Here is a 27,151-nt window from a genome sequence, read left to right as displayed (position 1 = left end):
CTTGGCATAGAGTTTCAAAAGTCCAAAAGGGGACTACTTATGCATCAAAAGAGATATGCTCTTGAGATATTGAAAAAGTGTGAAATGGAGCATTGTAATGCTATCATTACACTAGTGAAACCAAGAATGAAACTATCAAAGAATGAAGAGGAGCGAGATATTAATCCAAGTGGGAGCATGAGATGAGCAAGCATATTGAGACGCGATTTTAATACTTGAGGGAACTTGTTAGTGAAGGAATGTTGAGATTGAGATATTGTAAAAGTGAAGACCAAGTGGCCGATTTGCTGACCAATGGAGTCACAATTGACGTATTCAAAAGGTTGAAGATGAACATGGACATGGAAGACTTGGAGCACTTGATTTAAGGTGGCGTGTTATGTGAAAAACAATAATTCAAGTGCTGTAACTGGTTAACACGGGGGTGTACTCGGTTATAGGTATCAAAATAAGTCAAATAAGCTGAAGACAATGTGCTTTTGAAGTTGTTGTAACATGTTACGCGTTCACAGTAACCGGTTATCACTGTTGGTTAATTTTCTATTTTTAGCAGCTGTAATTAGTTACAGGTTTTATGTAAACCGGTTACATACCCAAGGAATTTGTTTTTCCAAATATTTTGATGATGTATCTTGTATCCCACTCAACTTGTAACTTGTATATATACCCAAAGGTATCAATACTAAATGTTAATGTCAATTCTCACCCTCAATTATCTCTTTCTAATTCTCATTTCCTCTCTTTCTCTCGCTCACTTTCCACACTCAAACCCTCCATTGTTCACCAAAGAGTGGTTTCAATTTCTAATAGGAGAACTAATAATTGAATACGTGTTTTGTAACACCCCATACATACATTGCCTAGGATATACGTATATGAAATTATAATGGTACTCGAAATCATAAACATAAGCAGCGGAATAGATAATGTTATTAGTACAAATACAAAGCCCAAACTGTCATGGCCAAAATACATGAGTTCCCAACAAGTACTAATACATATCCATGGTACAAAAGGTGATAGTACAAAAGGTTATGAACTACAAAAGAGCATATCACCAAGATACACCATCTCGAAGCTAAGCAATCTTACCCTTTCCACGATTCTGCCTCGATCCACCTGTGTAAAGAATATTTGGAATGGGGTGAGATTACTAAATCTCAGTGAGTCTCCCTATCCTACGGGTTCGCTCAGTTCTACAAGAAACATGCAATCAACAGATTCACCTAGAATTTGGGTTGTCCTCACAGCCAGGTATAAGTACATGTAAGGGTACACCATCATTGGAAGTCCCGTAGCTATCCAGTGAGGCAACAAAAACAACCACCGAGTCAAGCCAACAAATATGCAGACCCGTACCCTTGTACGAGGAATCCAGAAGTAAGTTACTTGCCTGCTACATAGACTACGCATCCACACCCTCGGTGAGTTACCTCTCATGCCTAATTATCGAGAGACTTGTACATGCACATCGCAGGTGAAACGAATAAGTCCTATGTGCTTTATCCGTGACGAGTTACAGCGGTGACTTGCCTATATGGCATCACGGCCCCATCAATCACTATACGCAAATGTGATTGCTACAATGTACAAAATGCCATCAAGACTACATGAGCTCACCGGGTGAAAGCCTAGTGATATTGTCTACATAACATCACTAGAGGCGAGTTTACTGAGAAATGCATCCTATATGGTACCACTACCTCACCATACCAAGCACGCAGATGTTTACCTGCTAGAGGAACGCCATAGAAGACCCTCTCAGCGCATCGCAATGGTAGCTCAGGTGCGTAAGATATACCAAGAACACACATCAAGGTATCCCAGATCACACAACAAGGCACGAACTAAAGATCTCACAACAATAGTCGTGGTCTTAAGCGATTTACCATCTATTAGCCAGGCCTACTCCGATTCAAGCATATACACACATCACCGAGATCACACAGCACGATATAAGCCAACACACAAACAATCACATCCGAATGTTCAACCGGAACAAACGGGAAACAATGCATAATTATACAGAACATTACATGTGATTCATAACCCATCAAACATGCATACCAATGTCATAAACATAGAATAATCATGCATTCAATCATCATAGAACATATATTTTTAATCAAACAATTCCACGATAATTCTCATCTCAAAACAAGAGGCTTTCGATTCCCGTTTCAGAACGAAACTGCACTCAATGGGGAAAAAATATCAATTCTGCATCAGGCTAGTTTGCTACAGCGAACTCAAACAGAAGCAAACTTCCTTCAGCCCCAGGCCAGTTCGCTACAGCGAACTGCCAACGAAGCCCCGATTCTCTACAGCGAACAGTAGCGAGCTCCAGCAAATAAATCAAGTCAACTCCCAAACTTATTCGCTACTCAGTTCGCTACAACGAACCAAAGTTCGCTACAGCGAACTCTACTGTACTCAGAAAAATAAAAAACGCATTTGGGGTCCCCAAGCTCCAAATTTCCACATGCATCCATTATTGATCAAATAACAAGTTATGGTAAACATACATAAATTCAACTATTACTAAAATGGAGTGTTAAACATGCATTTGTAAGGATCATTGAAGTATTTACTCTCAAAACCCTTAACCCCAAAATAGCATAAACCCATAAAATACCCCAAAGTCTCTATCTATGAGACTCACCTTGAAGAGGAGCAGTAGCAACTGCGAAAATCAGTAGTAGATGATGAAGATGGTTGGATCAAAGATGCATGAAAGGTTGAAGATGAAATTGTGATATGGGTCTTTCTCTTCTTCCCTCCTGTTTCACGTTTCCTTCTTCTTCTTCTTCTCCAAATTCTGTTTTTTGTTTCACAAAATGCCAAATAGTCCTTAGCCAAACATACCCTTAAGTCTTAGTATTAGGTGCAATGAACAAAACACCCCCAACTAGACTTTATTTACCACAATGCCACTTAGTTCTATCTCAACTAAGATGGAATTCCTATTATTTAATCTCTTGAAATTAAAATTAGGATATTACATGTCTCAATTATTTGAGATGACACATCAGTAACAATGTTCTCGATCATTTCAAAGTTTACGTGGATTTCATAGTAATAGCCAGTAGTATACCACTTTTATTGTTAGGGGATTTGGATTGTTTGGGTCATGAGCCTTTTCAAACTTTTGTGGTTTAGTAAATATTTTGAATGTGGATCCTAATCAATATTGTCTCCATTTTTATCACCTATGTTAGGCCATACAGTTTAAGAAAATAAGTGGAAGGGGGATCACAGTCGAAAGTTCAACTTTTTGTCAAATGAAGCTAATGGCATTATGTTTTGAGATAAGACATCACATATTATTGTGGTGGAGACATCTATATTGACCTCTAAGTGGCTCATAAATTCAAGTAAGGTAAGTTTAGGTAAATTTCCAATTGTATGTCTTAAAGTTTCAATTGTTGATTGATATGATATTAACCTTTAATCTTGTAATTAAAAAAATATAGTGTTTGTAATCTCGTTTGTGTAGGGCATGAAAAATAACAATATGTATACATATGTGAAATATGTCAACCATTGTTTTGACCACTAGTATGTCTCTTATAGTCGCCATGCCTTACTCAGGTCATCTAACTTCCGTTAGGTATTCACTACCTTTAAATGTCATCTTTCTCATTTTTCTAATAGTCGATCGTACGTCATATATTCATGTTTGTTTTACTTTTGTGGCCAATTATTTCCATTACAAAGGTTACATGTCATCACTATCGTGTTCGATTGCCTGAGATTCATCATCATATTATCTAATAAATCATGACGTAACTCATGGCTGAGTTTGTTTCCTATCTCCTCCTCAGTTGAGTTGATTTCATTGTTCGGTAACCTCGCTCTCTCATTATACTGTGGCGAGCTAGTCAATAATAGGTGGGATTCACATTGCCTAGGTTGAATTTACTTCACCGTGGTCTAGAGAGAATGAGTCATGTCTTGTCTATTCAAGGCGAGTTTGGGTCTCTACATATACTCTGCTACATATATTACATCTATATAATATAATGTAATTAAAGAAAAAGTATTTGAGCTCAAGTGGTTAATGAGCTAGAATTTAAGACTATCCCCGTTGTTATAACCTAGTCGTTTGACTGTAAAAATATTTTATATGGAATCCTTTTCAAATCCAATTCACCATATTTTTTCTTCTTGCAACAGTTTACTTAAGTATTGATTGACCAATAGAACAATAATTTTTTTTTTTATAAAAAACAAATCAGTCAAGAATTATGTTTTGGGGAAAACACGAGTTTGAATCTTAATTGAAACAATCATTAGTTCGACTGTATTTATCTTTCGACTAAACTCTGAATTACTCGAACCGATTTCTATGTAAAGGAGAAAACTTAGATACAATTCCTTAGATGTGATTTATATTATTTTCAAATAAAAATATGACAAGTGTATAAATTTCTCGTCCACATATGCAATTTTCTTCTATTTTCATTACGTAAGAGATATTTAAGTACTCTTATCGTATTTTCATTAGAAAATAACATAAACCACACATAAATAATTGTATTTAAATTTTCTTCCTATGTAAATAAGATGATTAATATAAAAAAAAAACTATATATAATTTAATCATTTCTTATGTTTTTTTTTTCTTTTGAAATGATTAAAATATTAAATGTTATTTTCTATTTAAAGGTGGGAGTTGAAACTATATAACTTTTTCCATTACTCAAATTTATATATTTTTTCTCAAACCATCAAATCACATTATGACTCCCCTTCCTTAAAATCAATATGTTTTCAAAATGGAATTCTCATCCCGTATTATTAACGGACTTCTATATTAGTGTTAATTTGATAGGAAAAATATTGAAAACTCAATGAAATGGATGTGAGAATATATTTATACCAGGCAAAAACAATCACTGCATTGCATGAGTACCATATTTATCGGGACAGACAATCAATAGCTCATTCATTGGACTGTTTTTTTTATTTATTATTATTATTATTATTATTATTATTATTATTATTATTATTATTATTATTATTATTATTATTTTTTTTTTTTTTTTTTTTTTTTTTTTATATTAGTAAAAGCTTCATATTATAGAGGAAGGGATTATCAAGCATAGATTATAAGCTGGAAAGGTCGTAGGTATTTATCGGTAGGAGGAATTGAAGAGTTGTACTATAATGCTGAATTATTCAATATTGCATTGTTAGTTAAATGAAAATGGTGCATATAAAATATTGAATGTAACATTTGGTTTGATCTATTATCATAAGGTATAATTCTTTAACTTCAAAAGTCATTGACATTGAAATACTAAGAATTAGATTAAAAAAAAACTCATTGTGGCGGAGTGGTTAAATTCTCCTACACAGATAAAGAGAATAATATGTTTCTTATGAGAGTATAAGTTTAGCATTATCAAAAAGCTGGTAAAGATCACACATATCACATGTATCACTTTGAGAAAAAGAAGAAGAAGAAACACTTACCAGATTAGTATATACATGATTGATTTAAGATTTTGAACTCATTTTTTATGAAAAAGAATTTTTTTTTTGAAAGAGGTTTTGTAAAAATATCAACTAGTTCATTAGATGAGGATACAAAGTTCAATTACTTAATCCACTTTTTGAACATGATCTCTAATAAAATAGTATCTAATTTTAAAGTGTTTTGTGTGAAAGTGAAATACCCGGTTTTGTGAGATTTATGGCGCTAGTGTTATCGCATTTTATAAGGTCAAATTTGTGATTAACTATGTAATCACTTAATTATTGTTTTATATATCCAGATAACTTGCACACAACTATTATCTGTAGTGGAGTATTATAGTTCAGTTGTGGATAACACAACGCTTGCTTGTTTCTTGCTATGCCAGGAGACACACAAACTCTCAAATAAATATTACCACTGGTACTTTTTCAATCCAATTTACAACTAGCAAAATTGTAGTCTAAGTTTCATTTGGGTTACTAGAAACCCATAACTAAGATGCTATCGAGATACCTCACAATACGTTTTACCATAATGAGGAGTGATTCTTTGGGTTTTTCTTTGAAAATATGCACACAAACGTATGATATTAAGACGAGATGCAGAAAGATAAATGAGAAAATATTTAGAGGTTGATAAACATACATTCCCTTTTAGATGTAACCGTTCAAAAACATATTCTTTACATTTTTACGGCCTCTAATTAACTACATGAGCATGAGTTTCATCGAAATCTATTCTTTCATGTTGATTGTATCATTTCATGACCCATTTGGGTTATTCTAGAGGAGCGTATCATTTCTTTATTTGTTAAAACATTTTCATTTTCGTCAACCTTCTTGCAAAAAAAACCTATTTGTCTCTAATCACAATTTTAGGTGAAGGTTTGCAAACAAATTTTTAAATATTATCTCTCAAATTGATTTAACTCTTCTTGCATATCACGAAATTAATGTTCCTCAATTAGAACTTCATTGACGTCTTTTAGCTTAACTGAAAAAACTAAATCCATAATTTTACATACATGGTCAAGGGGGTGTTAGTAAGGGTGGCAAAACGGGTCGTGGCACGTCGGGTCGGTCCGCGCACCTGCCACAAAATAGCGGGTTAGGTTGGGATTTTAGGCCCGCCGCTCGCCAAAGCCCGCCGCGCTAAAACCCGTCGCCCGCCAATGTCCGCCGCCCGCCAAAGCCCGCCCCTCCTCCAAAATTCTCTCTTTTTTAATTAACTATAGTAATTCCAATTCTTGATGGTTTATTTTATATATTTATTTGTAAATATATGTAATATTTTTTTAAGTAAAATTTGTTAAAAAGTTGTTTTTATAAAAAATTATTTTTGAAAATAACTGAAAAATTTAATTAAAAGGTAAAAAAAACTTATTAATCTATTTAAAAAAATAAAAAAATATAAATAAAAATAGCCGGGCTTGCTGGCCGCCCGCCAACCTACCATCTTGACGGGGCAGACATGATTTTTATGCCCATTTCATTTGGCGGGCATGTCCGCCCCGCTCGTTTTTTGGCGGGCTTAAGGCGGGGCAGGCGACGGGCGAGGCAGGCGGCCCATTTTACCACCCCTAGGTGTTAGGATGTGACCACCCCTTAGAAATATCTCCAATAATATTCTTGATGAATGACTTTTTTTTCTCTCCAATAAAAATTATAAAGGAAAAATTATTTTCAATGTTTTTTAAAATGTTAAGTTCAATTTTTAAAACTAATAAAATAAAGAGATCAAAATTGCAAATTCAAAAATAAAGAGACTAACATTAAAAAATTAGTAAAAAAATACCAAAAATTTAAATTTAAAAATCAGGGAACCCTAATTTGAAAGCAAACTAAAGAATGGCAAATTAAACTTATCTTTTATAAATTGATATCTCACTATTTTCTCATTCTCAATGTCATAACCTTTTATTGTTAGTTAATGTCTTTTTAATTTCGGCAAAGGTGAAAAGTTTGTAAATCCTATATCTAAAAAAAAAAAGAAAAAGGAAAGAACTGAAATAATTGTGGGACTTTTTTGCTCATCTAGATACTTCATATCTAATATCTTTCAATTATTTTACAATTTTTAGAATATTAGAAGACTTATTTTTGATTTGGTCCCATTCTTTTTTAAACTATTTTTTTTCTTTTTCAATATACTAGTTTTTATTGAATTTTTTAATATTCTTAGTATCACAATTGTTCTATATTTTTCTATAAATGTTGTAGTCACATACAATTATACAAAATGTTCAATAAAAAGATGCTTTATTTGTGTTATATAGAAGTTATGTAAATGTATGTGGAATGATGTTATTTGTGTTTTAACACATACAGTGATTCTTTCAACTAACACCTCACACTATTTTTTTCCTATAAATAAGGGTTCACATATTCAACCTCAATCAAGACACATATTGCAACATTTAAGAAATAATAGTCATGGCTTTCAAAAAATGCACTTCCATAATTTTAATGCTTTCTCTTCTTTCTTACTCAACATTCTCTGATGCTAGTGGTTGTTCATCTTCTCCAAACCCAACACCTTGTTCTACTCCTCCACCATCACCAAGCCCAACACATCCACCTTCTACTCCTCCACCATCACCAAGCCCAACACATCCGCCTTCTGCTACTCCACCTTCATCCAAAGGGAAATGCCCCATTGACACCTTAAAGTTAGGGGTCTGTGCTAATGTTTTAGGATTAATTAATATCGGAAGTCCTCTTTCGGGTAGTAAATGTTGTGCTTTAATCGATGGGTTGGTTGACTTGGAAGCTGCGGTTTGTCTTTGTCTCGCACTTAAGGCAAATGTGCTTGGAATCAACTTAAACATACCTCTCGACCTCAACTTGATCATTAGTGCTTGTCAAAAAACTCTTCCTCCTAAATTTAAATGTGCTTAAGGATTTAAAAAAAACTATGTGTCATTGATGAATAAATATGTATGGCTGTATGCGTATTATAGTAGTTACTTCTAGTATAATAATTGTGAACATCGCATTCTCTAACACTTTACATTATTATTGGTTGAAATTCACATCTACATCTGCTTTAGAAATGTGACCAACATGAATTAAATTCATGTGAATTTCAACCAATAATTTAAAATGTTTTGCAAAGTGAATAGATTGAGTGCGTTGTTGTTAAGATTATTATTATTGTGTTTTGTCAAACTAATAATTGGCAAGTTTGTTTGCCTAAATTAGTATCTTCTAATTTCAATGATATATTGTGAAATATTATGGTTGTTTGAAATATGTTGTAGAGCTTCTGTATTTCTAAGTAAAAATCTTCTAAGTATTAGAGTAAGTAAAAATATAATTAAGAAAAATGATTATGAACGGTTGGAATATGTAAATATAATTATTAGAAATTACTACTCACGATTATATGTGATTATTACAAATAATTACTCCTAATTTTTTTAGAAATAATAGAGGATTATTTTTGTAATATTTCAAGAATCAAATCAATGAATAAGACGTTCAATATTTCACATATGTTATCAGTAAGCTCTTGGTCCTGATCCTTCTTTCACTACAACACACTGCCCCTCCCTCTCAGACGATATCCTCAATATCATCATTGAGTGGGATTGAACTTCAAAACTCACAGAATAAATTATTTGACATCTTTTATGATAACAAAATTCTAGGACTCTCGACCTATAACAATAATTTTTGCAAGTGCGCATGGAACAATTTCTCGATATTTTATGTGATTTTTCTTTTGAGTGAAGTTACTTGGACACAGTTTTAAACACATAGTATTAAAATACCTATTCACTTTTTTATTATTAATTTTTTTTCCAAATTTAAAATAAAATATAATGTATTATACACAGTGGTATCATGTTGTTTATTCTAATGTCAAATAGAAAATTGGTGATGAGTTGATGAATCCACTGTAAAAGGTACAGTGGTGAAAATCTCTGATGAATAGAGAAGAATATCTACAATATTAGCACTTTAATGCTTAAGTAAGTGACGTCAAGAATATCTATAATATTATTTAAAGCTCGTTTGGTGCGCAGGATATGATAGAGACATGATAGGATATCAAACAGGATAAGGATAGGATATGATACAGACATGATAAGACTTATCCTATCATGTGTTTGGTTGACACAGGATAACAGAGAGTATATAAATATATATATATATATATATATATATATATATATATATATATATATATATATATATATATATATATATAACTATATTTTTTTCTAAATATTTTTAAATTAATAAATTGATAAAAAAAATAATATTTTTCAATAATAAAAAAAACTCATTGATACTATTGAGTAAATAATTTCAAATTATATATATATATATATATATATATATATATATATATATATATATATATATATATATATACACACACTCTTGTAAGACAATTAAATTTTTTAAAAATTATTTTGTAAAATATTTTAAAATTTATAAATTGGTAAAAAAAATTATAATTAAAAAAATTCATTAACATTATTGAGTAATTAATTTCAATATTTCTTGAAAAAATCATGAATTTTCGTGTTTATATATATATATATATATATATATATATATATATATATATATATATATATATATATATATTAGACATATAAATTAAAAGTATGTGTATGTGTGTTTATATATATATATATATATATATATATATATATATATATATATATATATATATATATATATATATATATATATATATATATATATATGATAAAATTATCCTTGCAAGAACATATATTTAATTTGATAAAAAATATTTTTTTAAAATTTTAATAATTATTTTATTTTAAAATATTCTAATTATTTTATTTTATTAAATTAATTATTAATATTTTTAATTTAATATCAAATGAATTTTTATTTATATTTTATCATATTTAATTTTTTTATTTTAAATTATATTTTATAGGGTTAAATTAGTAAATCATTTTCTTATCCTATCCTGCCGGATTCTAACCCAGCTCATATCTACAATATAAGAAAGTTAACTGCTCTGGAAAAACCAATTTTGCCCTTCTTTTCTCACAGCTTGCCACGTGGTTGCTCTTACAAAGTTCCATTTCTATCACTTTTGTTATCTTTCTTTCTCTTTCATATAATCCACTTTCTTTTTTTCTCTTTTTCTCTCTCTTCCTTATGACGATCTTTCTTTCTCCAAGTTCTCATATTTTTCTCAAATCTCTAACCCTAAATCTTCTTATTTCTTCTCCTTCTACATGTTTGCTGATTATATCGTGATGTTGATTCTGAACCGTTAATGGTTGTTAACGAGGGTTACGATCGTGAAAATTTATGATGATGTTGGTGACGCTGAAAGTCACAGCAAATCGGTGAGATCTTTCTTTGTTTTTCGTATTTTAATTCTATAATCTTTCTTCTTCTCTCAATATTTTCTGAAGGGTTTGTGTAAAAAATGAGGAAGATGATGATGAAATAGGATTTCATGAACATTATTGTTGTATCAGATTTACTGAATATGAACTGCGTTCTTTTTCTTTCTTCTCATTGTTTTTGGAAAATTTGTATAAATGAGGATGATGATGATGGAATTTTAGGGTTTTGGTTTTGTATTCTGCGGCTGGGTATGAACTGCGTTATTTTTCTTTCTTCTCATTCTTTTTATATTGACAAATTTAGGATTTTATGTTACTGTTAGCAGGCCCGAGGAAATTCTGTATTGGGCTTTACTAATGTTTCATTCTGATCTTGTGTGAATTGTAATCCCCTGGTACTGAACCGTAACTGTGATGTTATTGTTGATTTACTACGGTGAAAAATGTAACTCAGTTGTTAACTTATTCTTTTTCTCTTTATTATGAACCCAAAGTTTATTTGTGATTTGTAGTAAAGATTAGGCCTATGATTATTCTATGAAACAAAGCTTCTTTTGTGTAATTTGTAATGAATATTTGAATCTTTGGATGTAATGAATATTTGGTTGGTTGTTGATATTTGGCATACAGGAAAATAGAGCAAATGGATGACTACAAGGTTTTAGCGACTATTGGACCGTCCTCATTATCTATTTTTTCGTTTGCTGGTTTGTTGTTTTAGGTTACGATTGATTGTACTAATTTTCGTCATTGATTTACTGTAGATTTGGAGATGAAAACATTATTGATGTGTGATATTGGAACTAATCTATTGCTGAATGGAAGCTACTGGTTTTGTCTCTGCAGGTGTTGGGCTGATGGTGTTGAGCATGATCATCGAGAACAAGGGTTGAAGGCTGCTTTCGTTCAAAAGTTGATATTATCAACCATATTCGAGGAAATATGATCATAGAATTTAATTTAGTCGCGTAAGTCATGGATTAGCCTCAAATCTAAGGTTGATTGCAGGGGAGTGTTGCGGTTTTGAGTGAAAGGATGAGGGAGTAGTTGAGAATAAGTTAATTGGTGTTTGTTTTGTGGGATCAAAAATGACTTTTTTTTTTTAAAATTGAAATAGAAAACGCGTGAGCTTGTATGAGTATGTATGTAATTGGTAATGTTTAATAGAAATTCCTTTCTCCGAGTTTGCAGGTATTATATGGTGATGATAATGGTGAATCGATTCCTTTCCATTTTCAAGTGATTTGATGAACTTGCAGGTATTATATGGTGATAATGGTGAATTTGCAGGTATTGTATGGTGAATTAATTCCTTTTCAATTTTCAAGTTATTTGATGAATTTTCTGTACAGATTATTTGAATCCATTCCACGCACATGATGAGGGAATCTTACATGGCGGGTAACTGCTCATTCTTAACCTTACTTTTTATCAATGGATGGGAACATATTTCTGGTTGTAACTTCTCTATTAATAAGTTGATTTGGTCGGGGCGGCGCCGAAATATTTGACTCAACTTGTGGTGACTTTGGAGCAGGAATGAGTCTGGGCAAGGGTGAGTATTTCAAATTAGACTGTTACATGATTTTATTTTCTCATCTATTATACTATGTGACTTTTAACTTTTTTCTTTCGTTTTTAGGCAGTAACCATGGATGATGGTATTCGCCGCCGATGAGTCCACAATAGGAAAGGTTACTGATGTGTTCCAACATGCATCCTCGGTTGGTATGTTAGTCTGTAGGACTTGGGCCTTCAATGATGGACAATGGAGAGCCCTTAAGAAATCTCCATCTATTTATGATCAAGAGGTGTTCAAGGCTCTGGATTTTTTAGGAGTGAAGCATAATATCTCAAGTGGGGTAATGTTGCTGGCCTTAACTTGATGTTCTTCAAGAATTGGTTTCCCGTTCACTTTCATTTATCAAAATCGACGTGGCAGGTCGGTGATCCCGTTGCAGATCACAAGTGTTGGAATAAACCTGAGTCAATTACCGAGGAACGACCTCTCTTACAAGTGAGAACATCCTCTCCCGGACCAGATGTTGCAGGTGGAACTGCAGCAGCCATGGCATCAGAGTCTTTGGTTTTCAAAAAGACGAATTCTACATATTTAAGCAATCTCCTCAAGCATGGCATCAGATACTGTACTTTCAAATTTGCTTTCTTATCTTCTAAATTATACTTTACAAATGTGATGTTGATATTCTTCTATTTGGATATTCCTAATTGTATCATTGGCCTTATCCTTTTATTCAATATGCGATTTTCTACGTGTTTCTTAATTGCATCCACGAAGCCGAATCAGTCACATTAAGAAATTTCAAGATAAGGCATAGCCAACATAGGTTTCAGAAAGCTTCACTTCGTTGAGTGTATAAAAGTATATACATTTTGTTTAATCCAATGCTATTGACTCCACACTGCAGATTGTGCCGCTATTTGGAGAATATATTTGTCGATTGTATAGTTCCTAACTCTAACAGTAACCATCCAACCTCGGAAACAAGGATATAAACATTCATACTGCAAAAAGGTATGGTTCTTGCAGATTATATAGTTAAGTGTTGAACCACCAGTGAAAAAGTTTTAGAAAGAGAATGAAACTAATTTGTTATTGAATGGAAGCTACTGGTTTTGTCTCTGCAGGTGCTGGATTGATGGTGTTGAGCAGGATCATCGAGAACAAGGGTTGAAGGTTGTTTTTGTTCAAAAGTTGATATTATCAACCATATTCGAGGAAATATGCTCATAGAATTTAATTTAGTCGCCTAAGTCATGGATTAGTTACAGCTTCTTACATATTCAGATAGTCTATGTATTGTGTTGCTGGTCCACAAGGCACTGGGTTTTATTGCGGTGGTTCTGTTTAGGATGTGAAGTCGTATAAGCAATAGTTATATTGAGGCCAAATGTATTTCAGGACTCTGTCAATTTAAGTGTGATTTTTCGGTAACTCCATTGAAGATTGCTTTAAATCTACTTTACTACAGCTTATTGAGAGCATGGTAACATTGAGAGATTGCACAGCCTGCAAGTTGTACCAAGTAAGTAGCATTTGAACTATCAATGATTAAATGTTTTTTGCATCTCTTTCCAGGAACTCCAACTTCTGCTGCTACTTCTTTGATAGGACCAGATGGAAATGTCATCTTATGTCGAGGTTTTGTTTTAGGTGTAAATTCTATAATTGGTAACTGCAGTCATGGATTAATACACAAGAATTAAGTGTCAGTATCATAAAGATATCTTTATAGGTACTTAGTATATCATTCCAATGGTAATGTACCTGAGGTTTAGAAGTATGTGATCCCTGATTTGCAGAATTAAGGGTTACTTTTTATAATTATTCTTTTCTGATTCTCTTGGTGAACCTGTTAGGAAATTCGGTTAGTCATTTTCTCTATCTTCAAGTTTCTGTTTAACCGTTAGTTATGGACTATGCAGCTTGGTTTTTGAATCGGTTTCCTCTTGCAGAATTTATGTCGGTGAGTTTGTATGCTTGTGTGCAAGATTTCAGTTCGGTTTAATGACGTTGAACCGGTTCACGTGTTCTGATTATGCAGGTCAGCTTATTGAAGGGAGTTCATTTCGGTTCAGATTGAATTTGAGGAAATAGGAGAGTTATTATGTTATATTTTCCTGTCAATTTTTGTTACAAAAGTTAGTCATGAACCTGACTTTAGTGAATATAGGGACAATATTAGTGGTGTTAGTTTTGAGTTTTGGAATTGGAAATGCACAACAAGTACCTTCCTATTTTATATTTGGAGATTCTTTGGTTGATAATGGTAACAACTACCAGCTGACTTCTATGACAAAAGCTAATTATGCTCCTTATAGAATTGACTTTCCTGGCGGACCAATAAGAAGATTTTTTTATGGCAAAACTTCTGTTGATGTAATTGGTGAGATTCTGCTTTTTTATTCTTTAATATATAGTTCTATGCTGCTTGCAAGTAAATAGTTATGTTGCGTTGATTTTTGAAGTTCATACAGTAACTCTTCTGAGAAGACCTTACATTCTCCCAAAAAGTTAGAACCACGTGGTCATAGAGACCAAGCTGCACTTAAATTGCAGAAAGTTTACAAAAGTTTTCGAACCAGAAGACAACTTATAGAACAAAGATAGTTAGTTGATTCGACTCATTTTTTTGAAGATTGCACCCTTCTAGATTTATTGACCTGGACGGAGAAAAAATATACCTCCTGTATAGGTACATCCGGACAAGACGGTGTTTTTCCGTCTTGGTGGATAAATCTAACGAGGGGCGGTTTTTAAGAATCGTCTCCATCAAACTATAGCATAAAGTGACAATCATGTTTAAGTTATTAAACTGAATACATTCATATGGAACATGTTGTGTTGCTTGCACTAAGAACGGTAGGAGCAGACTGCTCAACTTCTGAACTGTATGAGCAGACTATCAAGTATCAGAAAGGCTCCTTAGTTAGTTGGATCTTAAACCCTTTGACTTGGCTACAAAACTTATAAACAATGGTATGTTGAAGTTGATGCATCCCTTATCAATTGGTGACTTCAGTATAACATGATCAATCATAATGGCAGTAAGAAGAAGCCTACAGAGTTGACGGGGCCTGGTAGCTTCTATGTGCGCTCAATGTCTTCTTGGAATCATTTTATCAATTTCCTATGTGAATTAGCATTGGGCTGTGTTTTTGGTTTTCTTGTAGGTTGTACCAAACATCACTTATCCAAACATTTGTAATAAGCAGCTAATTTTGGAGGCTTGATGGCTTTAAACATATATCTGCTGTCATGAAGGCAATTTGGTGATGTATTCCCGTGTTGGCTGGGTCTGATTTTGTAGTTGTGTGGTTAGGCGGTTCGATCGTCAATAGCAGATTAGAAACAGGAATGCATGATTTTAAAGAATTGTCCTTGGTTGGTAGAAAAGCTACATGGATGGCTTACTTGGTAAGGTTTTATATGTGTTGTATTTATCAAATTTAAATTATCAACCATAGAAATAATGCATTGTAGGTTCCTTGATGGCTGGTAACTCCAATGAGCATTTTCCATCTATAAGGCTTTGTGATATTTTACTAACTTTTCTTGGGTAATCTCTACTGTCAATAAAAAATGGTATTTTATTTGTTAGTTGAAACTTACTCTCCGTTAGTTGAATTAAAGCTGAAACTTACACAAACAGAATGTGAATTAAAGCTGAATTCTCCGTTAGTTGAAACTTGAATAGTATTTAGTTTACCTTGTGATGTTGCAGTTTTGTGATCGAACCGGTATCAATTGGCCTGAATGTTGCTTTGAAATCTACTTGTGAAAAATCTGATCATTCTTTTCTGAACACTTAATTCATGTTGATCATTCTTTTTCAGAAAATCGAACTCATGTTAGATTTGCTCACAAATGTTTTACTTTTAAATATGATTCGACGCTTGATTAATTTCAGTTTCAGGATGATAGCGGTGGTGAAGCACTTGAACGAGTTTACGAACGAATGGAAGCATCAACTATAGAAAAAACGTGTTGCTGCTGAAATTTTATTTGATTTTGGTTTCAAGAAGCTCTTGCAGGCAAGGGAGGTTGCTGAATTCTTGGTCTGCTTTTTTGCCTCTGTCATGAATGTTTGATGTATTATATTGAATCTAAAGCTTTTGATATTGTGCACGACTTGCAGCAGGCGAATTTTGTGATAGTTACTGTAAATAATCTTATCAAAATGTGACTTTTGGTAAATATCAAATATATAAATATGAAGATACATTTACATATGTTTCATATTAAGCAGAAAGAAACTATAGAAAAATTAATATTGGGTTAGAGAGGAAGATATGAAACAAACTAACAAAAGACAAGTTCCATTGGAATTGGAAGTGGGAGAAAGGAAAGAAAAAGATATGGAAAGGGTTTGGGTGAGCATCAAAGTGATTCATCATCCCAAAATTGTTGAGTTGTTAGAAAGTTCAGCTAAAGAGTATGAATACAAGCAGCAAGGTGTTCTTAGAATCAGATATGATGTTGACAACTTTAAAGCCATTATAAAAGAGAGTGATTGGCTGATAGCATCAATTTGGAGATAGTAATTTTAATTTCTTTCTAAAAAATTCATTCTTTAGGTTTCATCTACTCTAAAAATAATATTATTGAAGATATTATAGATACTAAATATAATTATGTCTTTTATTACAAGTATGGTTATAGAAAACTTCTTGAGAAAATTACATGATGGAATTTTAAGCATAAATAAGAAGTCTTATATTAGATGAAAGTAAACATGTTGAGCAACATGTAAATGAAAGGATTTATATACTTAATATTTTATTTTATTTTTGGTGAAAATGATGTATGAAATTTATTTGTGTGGTTGTTTGTAGCCTAATATATAAATATTCCAATACTTTAAACTCCCCCTAAATCTAATACAGTAATAATTAAAGTCATGATTCAGTCTAACGGGATGGAAGAGTAAATCCATGTGTTATAAATTTTGTATCAAAGATGGAAGAGTAAATCCACATGTTATAAGTTTTGTATCAAAATTCTTCTTGAGTGTATTGTGAGAAACTTGTATTTGATTGAGAGTGAGATTATTAAAAAAAACAAGTGTGAAAAGTTAATCTCATTTATAGAAATGAGTTAATTCACATTCAATAACATAAATAATGACATAAATAAAAGAAGTAACTCTAATATGAAATGCCTTTGTTTAGGTGAAAATCTATGTCAATTTTTTATGCTCAAAATATAAATTAAACTATGTTTTTCTATTAAAAATAATAAACGGTTATTAATGAGTGTAACACATTGGTGTAATTTGATCCCTTTATATATATATATATATATATATATATATATATATATATATATATATATATATATATATATATATATATATATATAAAATAAAAGAAGATTTATATTTCTAAAATGAAATTAATAATATCTTTTAAATTAGTTTTAGTGTATAAAATGTGATGCAAAATAAGATTATGTTTACTAAACCTTTTGTGAAACGGGACATAAAGTTATTGATCAAAATATTGATTATTAACGGGACATGAAATTACTGATTAAAAAAATAATTTATTAATTATACCTTTAATTATTATTTTTTTATCGATAACTAGACATTTTTTTATTAAAAATATATATCTGAAACAAATGCGCGTCCCATACCAGAACCCGTGCGAACGCACGGGTTTGTTACTAGTTCAGGATAACAATTTGAACTAGTAAGGCAGGATAGGATAAGTTTCAGGATTAACTTATCATATCCTGTTGTGTCAGCAAACACTGGATTGAGATAGGATATGATACAGAAATCCTATCCTATCTTTTATCCTGCGCACCAAACGGGTCCTTAATGTTTAAGTAAGTGAGGTAAGAGAAAATTAAATTGCAAGAGTATAGTGAATTGTATTTCTATGTGATGCAAAGCCTTATATATGTATGCAGGTTAGAACTATCCGCCGGTGAATGTGTCACTTTGTGTGGGGTACCGTCGATGGATTCCCAGGGTTGAAGTGAGTGTGGTGCTTCATGTTTGGCCACTCTCGTTGGGTCACTTTGCCGATGCGGAACATTTTCCCTCTAATTCTTGGCTATTGGATACAGAGCTAAGATTGTTGTAGAATTGTCGAGGCAGGTCTAAAGAACATCTCATTCTCTTATTCCGCCACCATTGTAAGAGTTCTTAGGGAAAATGGGGGAGACCCATGATAAGTTGAGTGAGAGTACACGGTCTTAGGAACACGCACATTAAATTCTTGTCCTGTTACTGAAATATTTTGTTAGGAGGTCCTCCATGTGGACTTAGACTTCTAGGCTAGAAATTTAATGTCTTTAGAGTGCTCGAGTGCCGTTATAGAACTGAGTCCAGATAAGTATCGTTGATCGTTCTCTCGTTGCTTCCCTTATTCTTGATCGTAGATTTTGAGGCTACTAGTTTCCTACATATGCTGAGGGAGTGAAGTTAGCTCTTATTTTTCATTTTTGTTGCTTCAAAGCATTACTCTCTGTATTCCTGGTTGCTTTGAACCCTTGCACCCTTTTTCTTTCTTGTACTTACTTTATTTGTTACGAAGTTCTTCCTTAGGATCTAGTGTTTCATCTTCTTTGTTTCTCAAAACTCTTAGGTATCTCAAGGTAACAATATTTTCTTTTTATAATTTTAGTTGTTTTCTACTTATTTTTTTGGTATGGATGCTTTAATCATGAAACTGGTGAGTGATGATGAGCTTTATCACACTTCTTCTTAAACTGGTGCATAAGTGATATATCTAGTTGGTTTAGAAGTGTTGTTTGACGGGGTTAGGAGTTTAGTTATGAATGTTATAGTAACTATGGGCTTGTTGGTGCTAGGAATCCAAAGATAGAAGTTCCCAAGAACTAAGGTATTGGTACTAGAATGGAGGGGGGATGTGCCTATGTTGGCATCAACATCAAGGTAATTTCAAGATAATTTTCTTCCCCATATTTGCATTTTCCAAACCGTAAATATGTAGGTGATTTCAAGAAAGAACGAAAGGTACGACAACTTCTTCATCGATGTAGGTCCTTCTTTTGATTTGGGGTGTTATCCCCTAAAGTGAAAAATTATTGTGTAGTCGGTACGCTAGACGCGTCCTTGCCTTACATGAGTGAATGTTCTCGTGGATGGGGTTTATACCTGCATTTAACAAATTTAAGGCGAGGGTTAGCAATCTCCTTGGAGTTGCATCATGTGGGTTGGGCCTATGTTAATTTCTTTTTTAATATTGGTGCAAATAAAAGAATGGAATCTCAACTTTGTTGCTCTTCTCCCATCTCTTCCTTATTCTGCAAACTTTGGCTAAGTCAGATAGAGATCAAGGGTTTATATCGTTTAGGCATACAAATATATTTTGAAGTATACAAAGATAGTCCAAGATATTTCAAGGCCATGTATTACCTAGTCATTTCTTAGCAGTACTACTCATGAGAGGATTTGTGAAATTCAATATGAGCTTCTTTCAAGATGTAACAACAAATTTTCAAAGTTCTGGTGACAAAATTATGTTTATGTGTAGAAAGAAGACCTTATGCAATTAAATGCATGAAAATGAAAATGCATGAAATAAAATTAAATCTTTTTTTGGATTTTAAATGGAACGAAAGTTGACTTTATATTGACTTTTACTGAACTAATGCATGAATAACTGACCAATGATGCAAATGCTTTGATCCATGAATGACTTGGGATAAAATTAGGATATGACTGTACCAACATATTTAATGTAAATATTTCACTTATCAGTTAAGTCCATCATTGAATTGCTCATGTTGCCATAACAGGGTGTTGATAGGGCCAGTTCTGAATTTTTAGAGACTAAGGCTAATAGTAAAAATGGACCCCTAATTAAAAAACTAAGTAATTAACCTTGAATTCTGGTCATATAATAATTTTTTAAATGTTTAAAAATGGACCCCTAATAAAAAAACTAAGCAACTAACCTTAAATTCTGGTCATAATAATGAACTTTAAAAAGAAAATAAAATTAAAAAGGTTATTAAGGAATAAAATAATTAACTTTAGAATCTCACAATTTTTTTCTAAATTATTATGAGAGAATTGGTGTTAAGAAGTTGATGGAAAATATTGATGTTGCTCTAATGGTGGATAATTACACCATTAATTCTTAATGATGTTGCAACAATATTAATATACATTCGATTACTTAAATAAATACTTAACATTAATAGCCGAGTGGTTGGGAAGTTCTCACTTTTTCCCTTGGACAGGGGTTCTATTCACCCATACCTCAATATATTATATTTGAATTTTGGCAGATTTTAAAAAAAACTAAAAATATTACATATGTCTCACCAAAGTATCGAACTCACAGCAACCTGACTTCAAAACAAGCTATCGCTTCCGTTGCGATAATGGTGCAAGAGTACTTTAATTTTCAAGTAATATTATGTATATAAAAATATTTAATCATATTATTAAAGCCCACCACCCAAATTTTTGAGGCCCTGGACTGTGAGCCTGGTTGCCCTGGCCCAAGGTCGGCCCTGGGTGTTGATCTCCACTAGTAACATAACGTCTGAAGCATAAACTATCAAGAATAGTGTTTCCTTAATTGATGAATGAAGGATCGTGTGATATGACCATAGTACCTCGTATAGTTGTTCGACCTTAACCCATTGGCTTCATCTAGCTTTTTCTTCATACCCGACAACACGACCTTGTTGGTGGCCTCAGTTTGTCCGTTCGCTTGGGGATGCTTGAATGATATAAATTTCATTCAGATTCCCAAGTTAACATTGAGTTCTATTATAATTGAGATGGAGAATTGTGTCCCATTTTCGGATAAAATGGTTTTGGGTAGGACGAATTGGAAAATGATACTCTTCCTATAAAAATGCCTTACTCTTTCTTCTGTTATTTTAGCCACCACTTTCGCTTCCATCCATTTGGTGAAATAGTCAACCCCAACAAATATGAATGTTAGTTTTTCTAGGGCCAATGGAAATGGACCCAATATGTTCACACTCCACTTGTCGAATGGCCATGACAACATGATCGAGTGTAGAAGTTTGCCAGGGTGTGGATGAAAGGTGCATACCTTTGACATTTGTCACACGGATTGATAAACATGGCGTTGTCCCTAAGCATTTCCAGGAAATAGTACCCGACTCTTAAAAACTTGCTTGTTAATGTTCTCCTTCTGATGTGGGTTCCATATATACATTCGTGCACTCCGGCCAACACTAGACATACTACTTCCTCGCATTGCATGTTAGCCATAATGTTTCCATAAATGCCCTTGTGTCTTTATAAGTTACTCAAACACACAAGATCGGGCGAGCTTGCACACTTCCTCTATTTCTAACTCTAAAGCTTCAAGTATTAGCGTAATTATCTTTGACTTTAGTATTATACAATAGTGTTGAATCTTCTTAAGGAGGCTTGAGATATCTTCATGTTGAATACTATCATATGATAGATTGGGAGGTTAAACCCCTAGTGATCCTTGAAACCTAAGCCTTCACTTGAAATTCATTTGACTTTAGTGTTAACTTTGGATAGATGTTGTAATACGGTGGGAGAACTGACTTTTTGAAATGTTTCGCAAACAATGTTGTGGTGAGCAAGAGTCGCCACCGACTTTTATTTTATCCAATTAGGAAAGGCATAAAAGAATAGGAAAGACCTTCTTTGAAAAGAGATTGAGTTCGGGGGGTAGGTTATACTAAGGGAAGGTGTAAGCACCCTTTGTATCCATGGTTATCCATGGGCTCTTAGCTTGCTTAGCTCACTTGTTTGTTTGAAATGTTTGAAAGGTGTCGTGTGTGTTTAGAAAAACAATTTGATTTTGAGAATGTCTAAAAAGACAATGTTAGAAAACTTGGTGTGAAAACTATTTGATTTAGATTGATTGTGAGCAAGCACTTAAGAGTTCCTACCCTAAGTTCGTAAGCTCTTTCCCATTCTAAAGACTTTCCTTGAGCGATGGTAATATCCATACCATATAAGGGTAGGTAGTCCTATACATTGGATGTGCGGGTCATCGAAGGGTCATCGAATCGTCATAGGGGCTATCCATACCATAAATAGGGTAGGAAGTCCTATGCGATATGAATAGTCATAAAGGCAACAAGTAAGGATACCTTAGCCATCGAAGGGACTATCACCATTTAATCGAGGGACAAGATCATTTATATCGAAGGCGACATCGAAGGGACTATGATCTTTAAATCAGAGGGACATGGTGATTTTGAATCGAAGGCAGCATGGGCTAAGGTATCCCTACGCTCAAAGGGACTTGACTATTATTTTCCGAAAGGCAACTTAAGAGGGGAAACCCTAGAGGTGAGTATGTGAACAGTAAAAAGGAGTGTGTTTATGTTCAGATATTTAATCTTTGAAATTAGTAAGCTAACGGTCGATTAAATTATCTTGCCATACACGCCCTAATTAGCATACATCTAAACAGTATAAGGTTTGCGGAAAAAAATAAAGTGCGGGAATGTAAATCTACGCTATTACAAAAAAAATACTTTTTGCAACCTATACATCGATTTCTAGAAATTTAAATAAACACTTAAATAAATAAAAAAAATATCAAACACGCGACAATCATAGATTTTGAGATGAGAAGAGAAAATCGCGATAGAAAACTACGAGACGTTAAGTTTCTTTGAATTTTTTAAGAGCAAGCATAATTAATTCTAAATTAAATCTAATTTTAAATTAAATTAAATTAAATTAATTACACCTAATTATATGTAATTATCTAATTAACCTAAAAACCTAAATAAGTTAAATAACCAAATTGAATTTAAGAAGAAAAAAAATATTTTTTGTTGTTTTTATGGTTTTATTAAATTAATTACTACCCTAATTAAATTAATTAGTAGTCCTAAAAAATTGGTTTTCCTAATTAGTCAATAAAAATAAGTAGAAAAAGGAGTAGAAAGAAAAACAAACAAAACACTAAAAATCGTTGCATTTTTCAAAATTTAATCTCAATCATTCCTTTTTCAATCTGACGGTTCTTATTCGTTCTCACATTCTCATATAACTTATCAATTCTCACTAGACATGCCCTATATATATTACACTAAAATCAAACCAAAATTTGATACGTATCAATTCGAATAAAATCTAATTATTTCCTATTTTATTCCATAAACTACCACAAATTTGTACATAACCTTAGTTTATAATGTCAACATTTCACCACAAGTTTCCTACCTTATAGATAAAATGGTGGGTCAAGAGAGATAATAAAAAATGGGAAAAGCACCATAATCAACCAAAATATTACAACTATCATTTCATAAGCATACAAAAGTACCAACTGGAAACATTATCACATTACTCACTCACTTCCACACAATTAGATTTCTAATGTGCACCTCACAATTTATTCTCTATTAAAAAAGGTTCACTCATTCAACCTCTCAACCAAAACACATTGCAATATTTTCTTTGCAAACCATAGTCATGGCTTTCATGAACAAATTCTCAGCCACCATTTTAGTACTTTCTCTCCTTGCTTACTCAACATTCACTGAAGCCAACAGTTCATGCCCTCCATCACCAAAGCCAACACCACCACCTTCATCCCAAGATCATTGCCCTAAAGACACCTTAAAGCTAGGGGTTTGTGCAGACATCTTAGGATTGGTTAATGTTGTCGTTGGAGATCCTCCTTCAGGTAGTAATTGTTGTGCTTTACTCAAAGGTTTGGTTGATTTGGAGGCAGCAGCATGTCTTTGCACAGCAATTAAGGCCAATGTGCTTGGAATAAACTTGAATGTTCCTATCACACTAACTTGGATACTTAGTGCATGTCAAAAAGATGTTCCTCCTGGTTACCAATGTGTTTAAGGATTCAAATTATGTTGTGTCTCGTTGTTGGCATTATGTTTGGGAGTAACACTTTCTCAATAACATTTGTTTTATTATTGGTTGAAACTCATGGAGGATATTTACTCTTTACCGTCGAAACATGACTCGTGTGAATTAGTGAAACTCTTACAAATTTCAACCAATAATAAAAAGAAATGGAAAGAAAGTGCAAAAATATGTTGTTAGTCTTTTTCTTTTTCTTTTTATTATTATCATTTATCATGTTAAGGTGTACTTTATTTGTGCGAATTTTTTTATTGTGTTTCGTCAAATTAATAATTAGGCAAACTATGGTTGCCTTAGAAACATTGTGTATGTATTTTTTTTTTATTGTGTTTCGTCGTTTTAATAATTAAACCAGCTTTGGCTACATAAATAAGTATCTATTTATTTATTTATTTATTTGTTTGTTTATTTATTTATAATACATTTGTGATTATCGTTTTTTAATTGGGTCATCTAATTAATATTTTTTTCTTTTAACTCTATTACTTAAATAGAATTGGATGACAAGTAGGGGTGGGAATAGGTTGGGCCGAGCTAGGCTTTGCCAAGCCTGAGTCTGGTCTGCTATAATATTCAAAGCCTAAGCCTGGTCTGTAGCCTATCATAGGCTTATTTTTTTGGCCTGGGCCCGGCCTTTTTGAAGGCCTGATTGGCCTATTAGCCTACTTAAAAGCCTATTTCATTTGAACATTTGTAAATAAGTCATTCAACTCGTCTTTATATAGACTAACAAATTAAAAGATCAGTGAGATTAAATGTTTGTTTGCATTAGTTTATTTAAGTTTACCTAATAGCATAAATTTTGTGATATTATTTGTTTGAGAGAACTTATCGAAACAACTTATGACATTGTTCATAAGATTCTTTTCATCTTATTTTCATAATTTCTTCAAGATAACTAAGATTTATTTTTATATTTTTAATTCAAAATAAAAAATATAATATAATAATAATAAAATTATTCATATTTATTTAAATAGGCCGGCCTCTTAGAGTTAAAAGGCTTTTTATGTGGCCTGTGGCCTAGCCTTTTTAACTAAATAGGCTTATAAAAAAGCCTAGGCCTTTTCTATTTATCTAAAAAGTCTGACCTGACCTAGGCCTATGTAGGCTGGGCCGTAGGCCCCTGTTAGTCGGCCTAGCCTATTCCCACCCCTAATGACAAGCAGTCAACTAGTCGAGACGCTAACTTTTATATGTATGACAAAATAAATCTTTTTGAAAACAACTTTTATAGGTATAAGAGATATAATTTTGCTATGCATAAAATTGAGTTTTTGTAAAAAATTCACTGCATCTAGTATTAGTATTAGAAAGTTTAAATTATTAAATGTAAATAGTATAAAAACAAGATTATTCGAAAACAATTTTTTTTATGTTTGACCACTTTGCTTAAAGTGACATTGACAATTTTCTGTCCAATTGAAAAACTTTTAATCCACAATTATACAAATGTAAATGGTATAAAAATATGATTATTCAAACACAATTTCTTAAGTTTGACCACTTTGTTTGAAGCGACATTGACAGCTTTCTGTCCAACTAAAAAACCTTTAGTCCATAATCATACAAATGGGGAAACCATAGTCAAGTACACACATGCATATTTTTCTCCTATCTAGATGTACACTAGAACATCTGAAGGCCTAGTTTCATTTTTTCCATGCGTGACTTTAGGTGGTATAATGTTCTTGCTAGTAAAATTACTCTGATAAAAATAATTATTATACCACTAAGGTCATTCAAAATTCTATCAAAATCAAAGCCCACACCACATATCTTATTGTATCTATATATATGATTTTGTAACATCTAAGTTAGGTAATGGAAGCAGCCATTAACGCATATGAAAGATAACCTCTATTATCAAGTACAAACCTAACCTCGCAACCTTAATTGGTACAAAATCCATCCACTATTGAAGGTTCCCAAAGAAAAAACCTCCACTAACCACAATGCCTTTGATTTCCCCTTGCAACTCTATATCAAACCAAGTAGATGCCTCCTCCATGTGAATCAGATGACACGTCCTCAGGCTAAATTTTTTTAAAGATACTCATTAAAGATCGAAGTAAAATAAGTTCACTATATGGATATTCTAACTATCAAAGAAGATAAATTACCCCATGGAAGATAAAACTGATTTTACTTTTTAATGGTTTGACTGGTTCTACTAGTTTTTATTAATTTTGACTACTTTTTATATTTTTTTTTTCTAAAAAAATATTTCAAGGAATCTCAATATTTTGTTTCTTATTTCTATATGCTTTTATTGCATATATATATATATATATATATATATATATATATATATATATATATATATATATATATATATATATATACTTATTATATTTTATTTATTTATTTTTTATATTTTAAAAACAAGTTTAATATAATTTATTTAATTAAATTAATATAAATATAAATTTTAGTTTAATTTGAAGTGGTAATAATTTATTAAATTAGTATATATTACAACAATATTTTTGAAAATATAAGGTTCAATGAATAGAAAAATTAGGTGATTTCAATTGCAAATTTGAAAATAGTGGGTATAAAATTAAAAAAAAAAAAAAAACAGGAAAAAAAGGCGACCAAAACTTTAATTTAAAATATTTTTATAAAATAATTTTACAAAACTATCTTCAAGCTAATACACATGGGGTATGCATTTATCTTTTTGATAACACTATTTCAAATACGGATGTAATCAGGTAAGGTCGGGTGCAGGTTTCAAACTACCTAAACTCACATTTGAAATTACCATCGGAGCCCAAATTTGAATCTAAAGGCTATTCGAGTGATAAAGTAACACTCAAACCTGAACTCGCAGCAAAACACATAAAATACAATAATTTTCATCAAGTTTCTTACAACTTTTCAACAACGACATTACAAATTTCCGTCAGTAATTTAATGTCTAAGCGGGTGTAATTTCGGGTGCGAATTGAA

At 32.2% G+C, this 27,151-nt stretch overlaps 2 protein-coding genes and 1 long non-coding RNA gene across 5 annotated transcripts; all 3 read left to right on the top strand.

Moving 5' to 3' along the window:
* The first annotated feature begins 7,870 nt into the window (after positions 1-7,870).
* LOC131655145 (pEARLI1-like lipid transfer protein 1) lies at positions 7,871-8,734 on the top strand. The gene has a single exon (XM_058925048.1). It carries the CDS (start codon positions 7,915-7,917, stop codon positions 8,377-8,379), a length of 465 nt encoding a protein of 154 aa, XP_058781031.1. The 5' UTR covers positions 7,871-7,914; the 3' UTR covers positions 8,380-8,734.
* Positions 8,735-11,140: 2,406 nt separating this feature from the next.
* On the top strand, positions 11,141-14,451 carry LOC131655144 (uncharacterized). 3 transcript variants are annotated; one of them, XR_009299665.1, is made up of 11 exons: positions 11,141-11,533; positions 11,673-11,794; positions 12,018-12,085; positions 12,179-12,227; positions 12,305-12,381; positions 12,469-12,688; positions 12,769-12,973; positions 13,256-13,362; positions 13,476-13,834; positions 13,927-14,314; positions 14,393-14,451. It is a non-coding gene; the product is annotated as an uncharacterized LOC131655144 (long non-coding RNA). The 3 variants fall into 3 exon arrangements; XR_009299666.1 differs by having other exon boundaries at positions 12,364-12,381; positions 13,476-14,314; XR_009299664.1 differs by having other exon boundaries at positions 13,476-14,314.
* Positions 14,452-23,692: 9,241 nt separating this feature from the next.
* On the top strand, positions 23,693-24,342 carry LOC131655142 (14 kDa proline-rich protein DC2.15-like). Its single transcript, XM_058925047.1, has one exon. The coding sequence runs from the start codon at positions 23,783-23,785 to the stop codon at positions 24,167-24,169; it is 387 nt and encodes a 128-aa protein (XP_058781030.1). The 5' UTR covers positions 23,693-23,782; the 3' UTR covers positions 24,170-24,342.
* The last annotated feature ends 2,809 nt before the right edge of the window (positions 24,343-27,151 follow it).

This window comes from Vicia villosa, linkage group LG3, assembly GCF_029867415.1.
Source record: "Vicia villosa cultivar HV-30 ecotype Madison, WI linkage group LG3, Vvil1.0, whole genome shotgun sequence".
NCBI lineage: Eukaryota > Viridiplantae > Streptophyta > Magnoliopsida > Fabales > Fabaceae > Vicia > Vicia villosa.
Note: the sequence above shows the minus strand (reverse complement) of the source record. Positions and strands in the feature narration are given on the sequence as shown.

Coding starts and splice junctions, on each gene's coding strand:
- LOC131655145 (XM_058925048.1), top strand. CDS start 7,915: ATGGCTTTCAAAAAATGCACTTCCATAATTTTAATGCTTTCTCTTCTT.
- LOC131655142 (XM_058925047.1), top strand. CDS start 23,783: ATGGCTTTCATGAACAAATTCTCAGCCACCATTTTAGTACTTTCTCTC.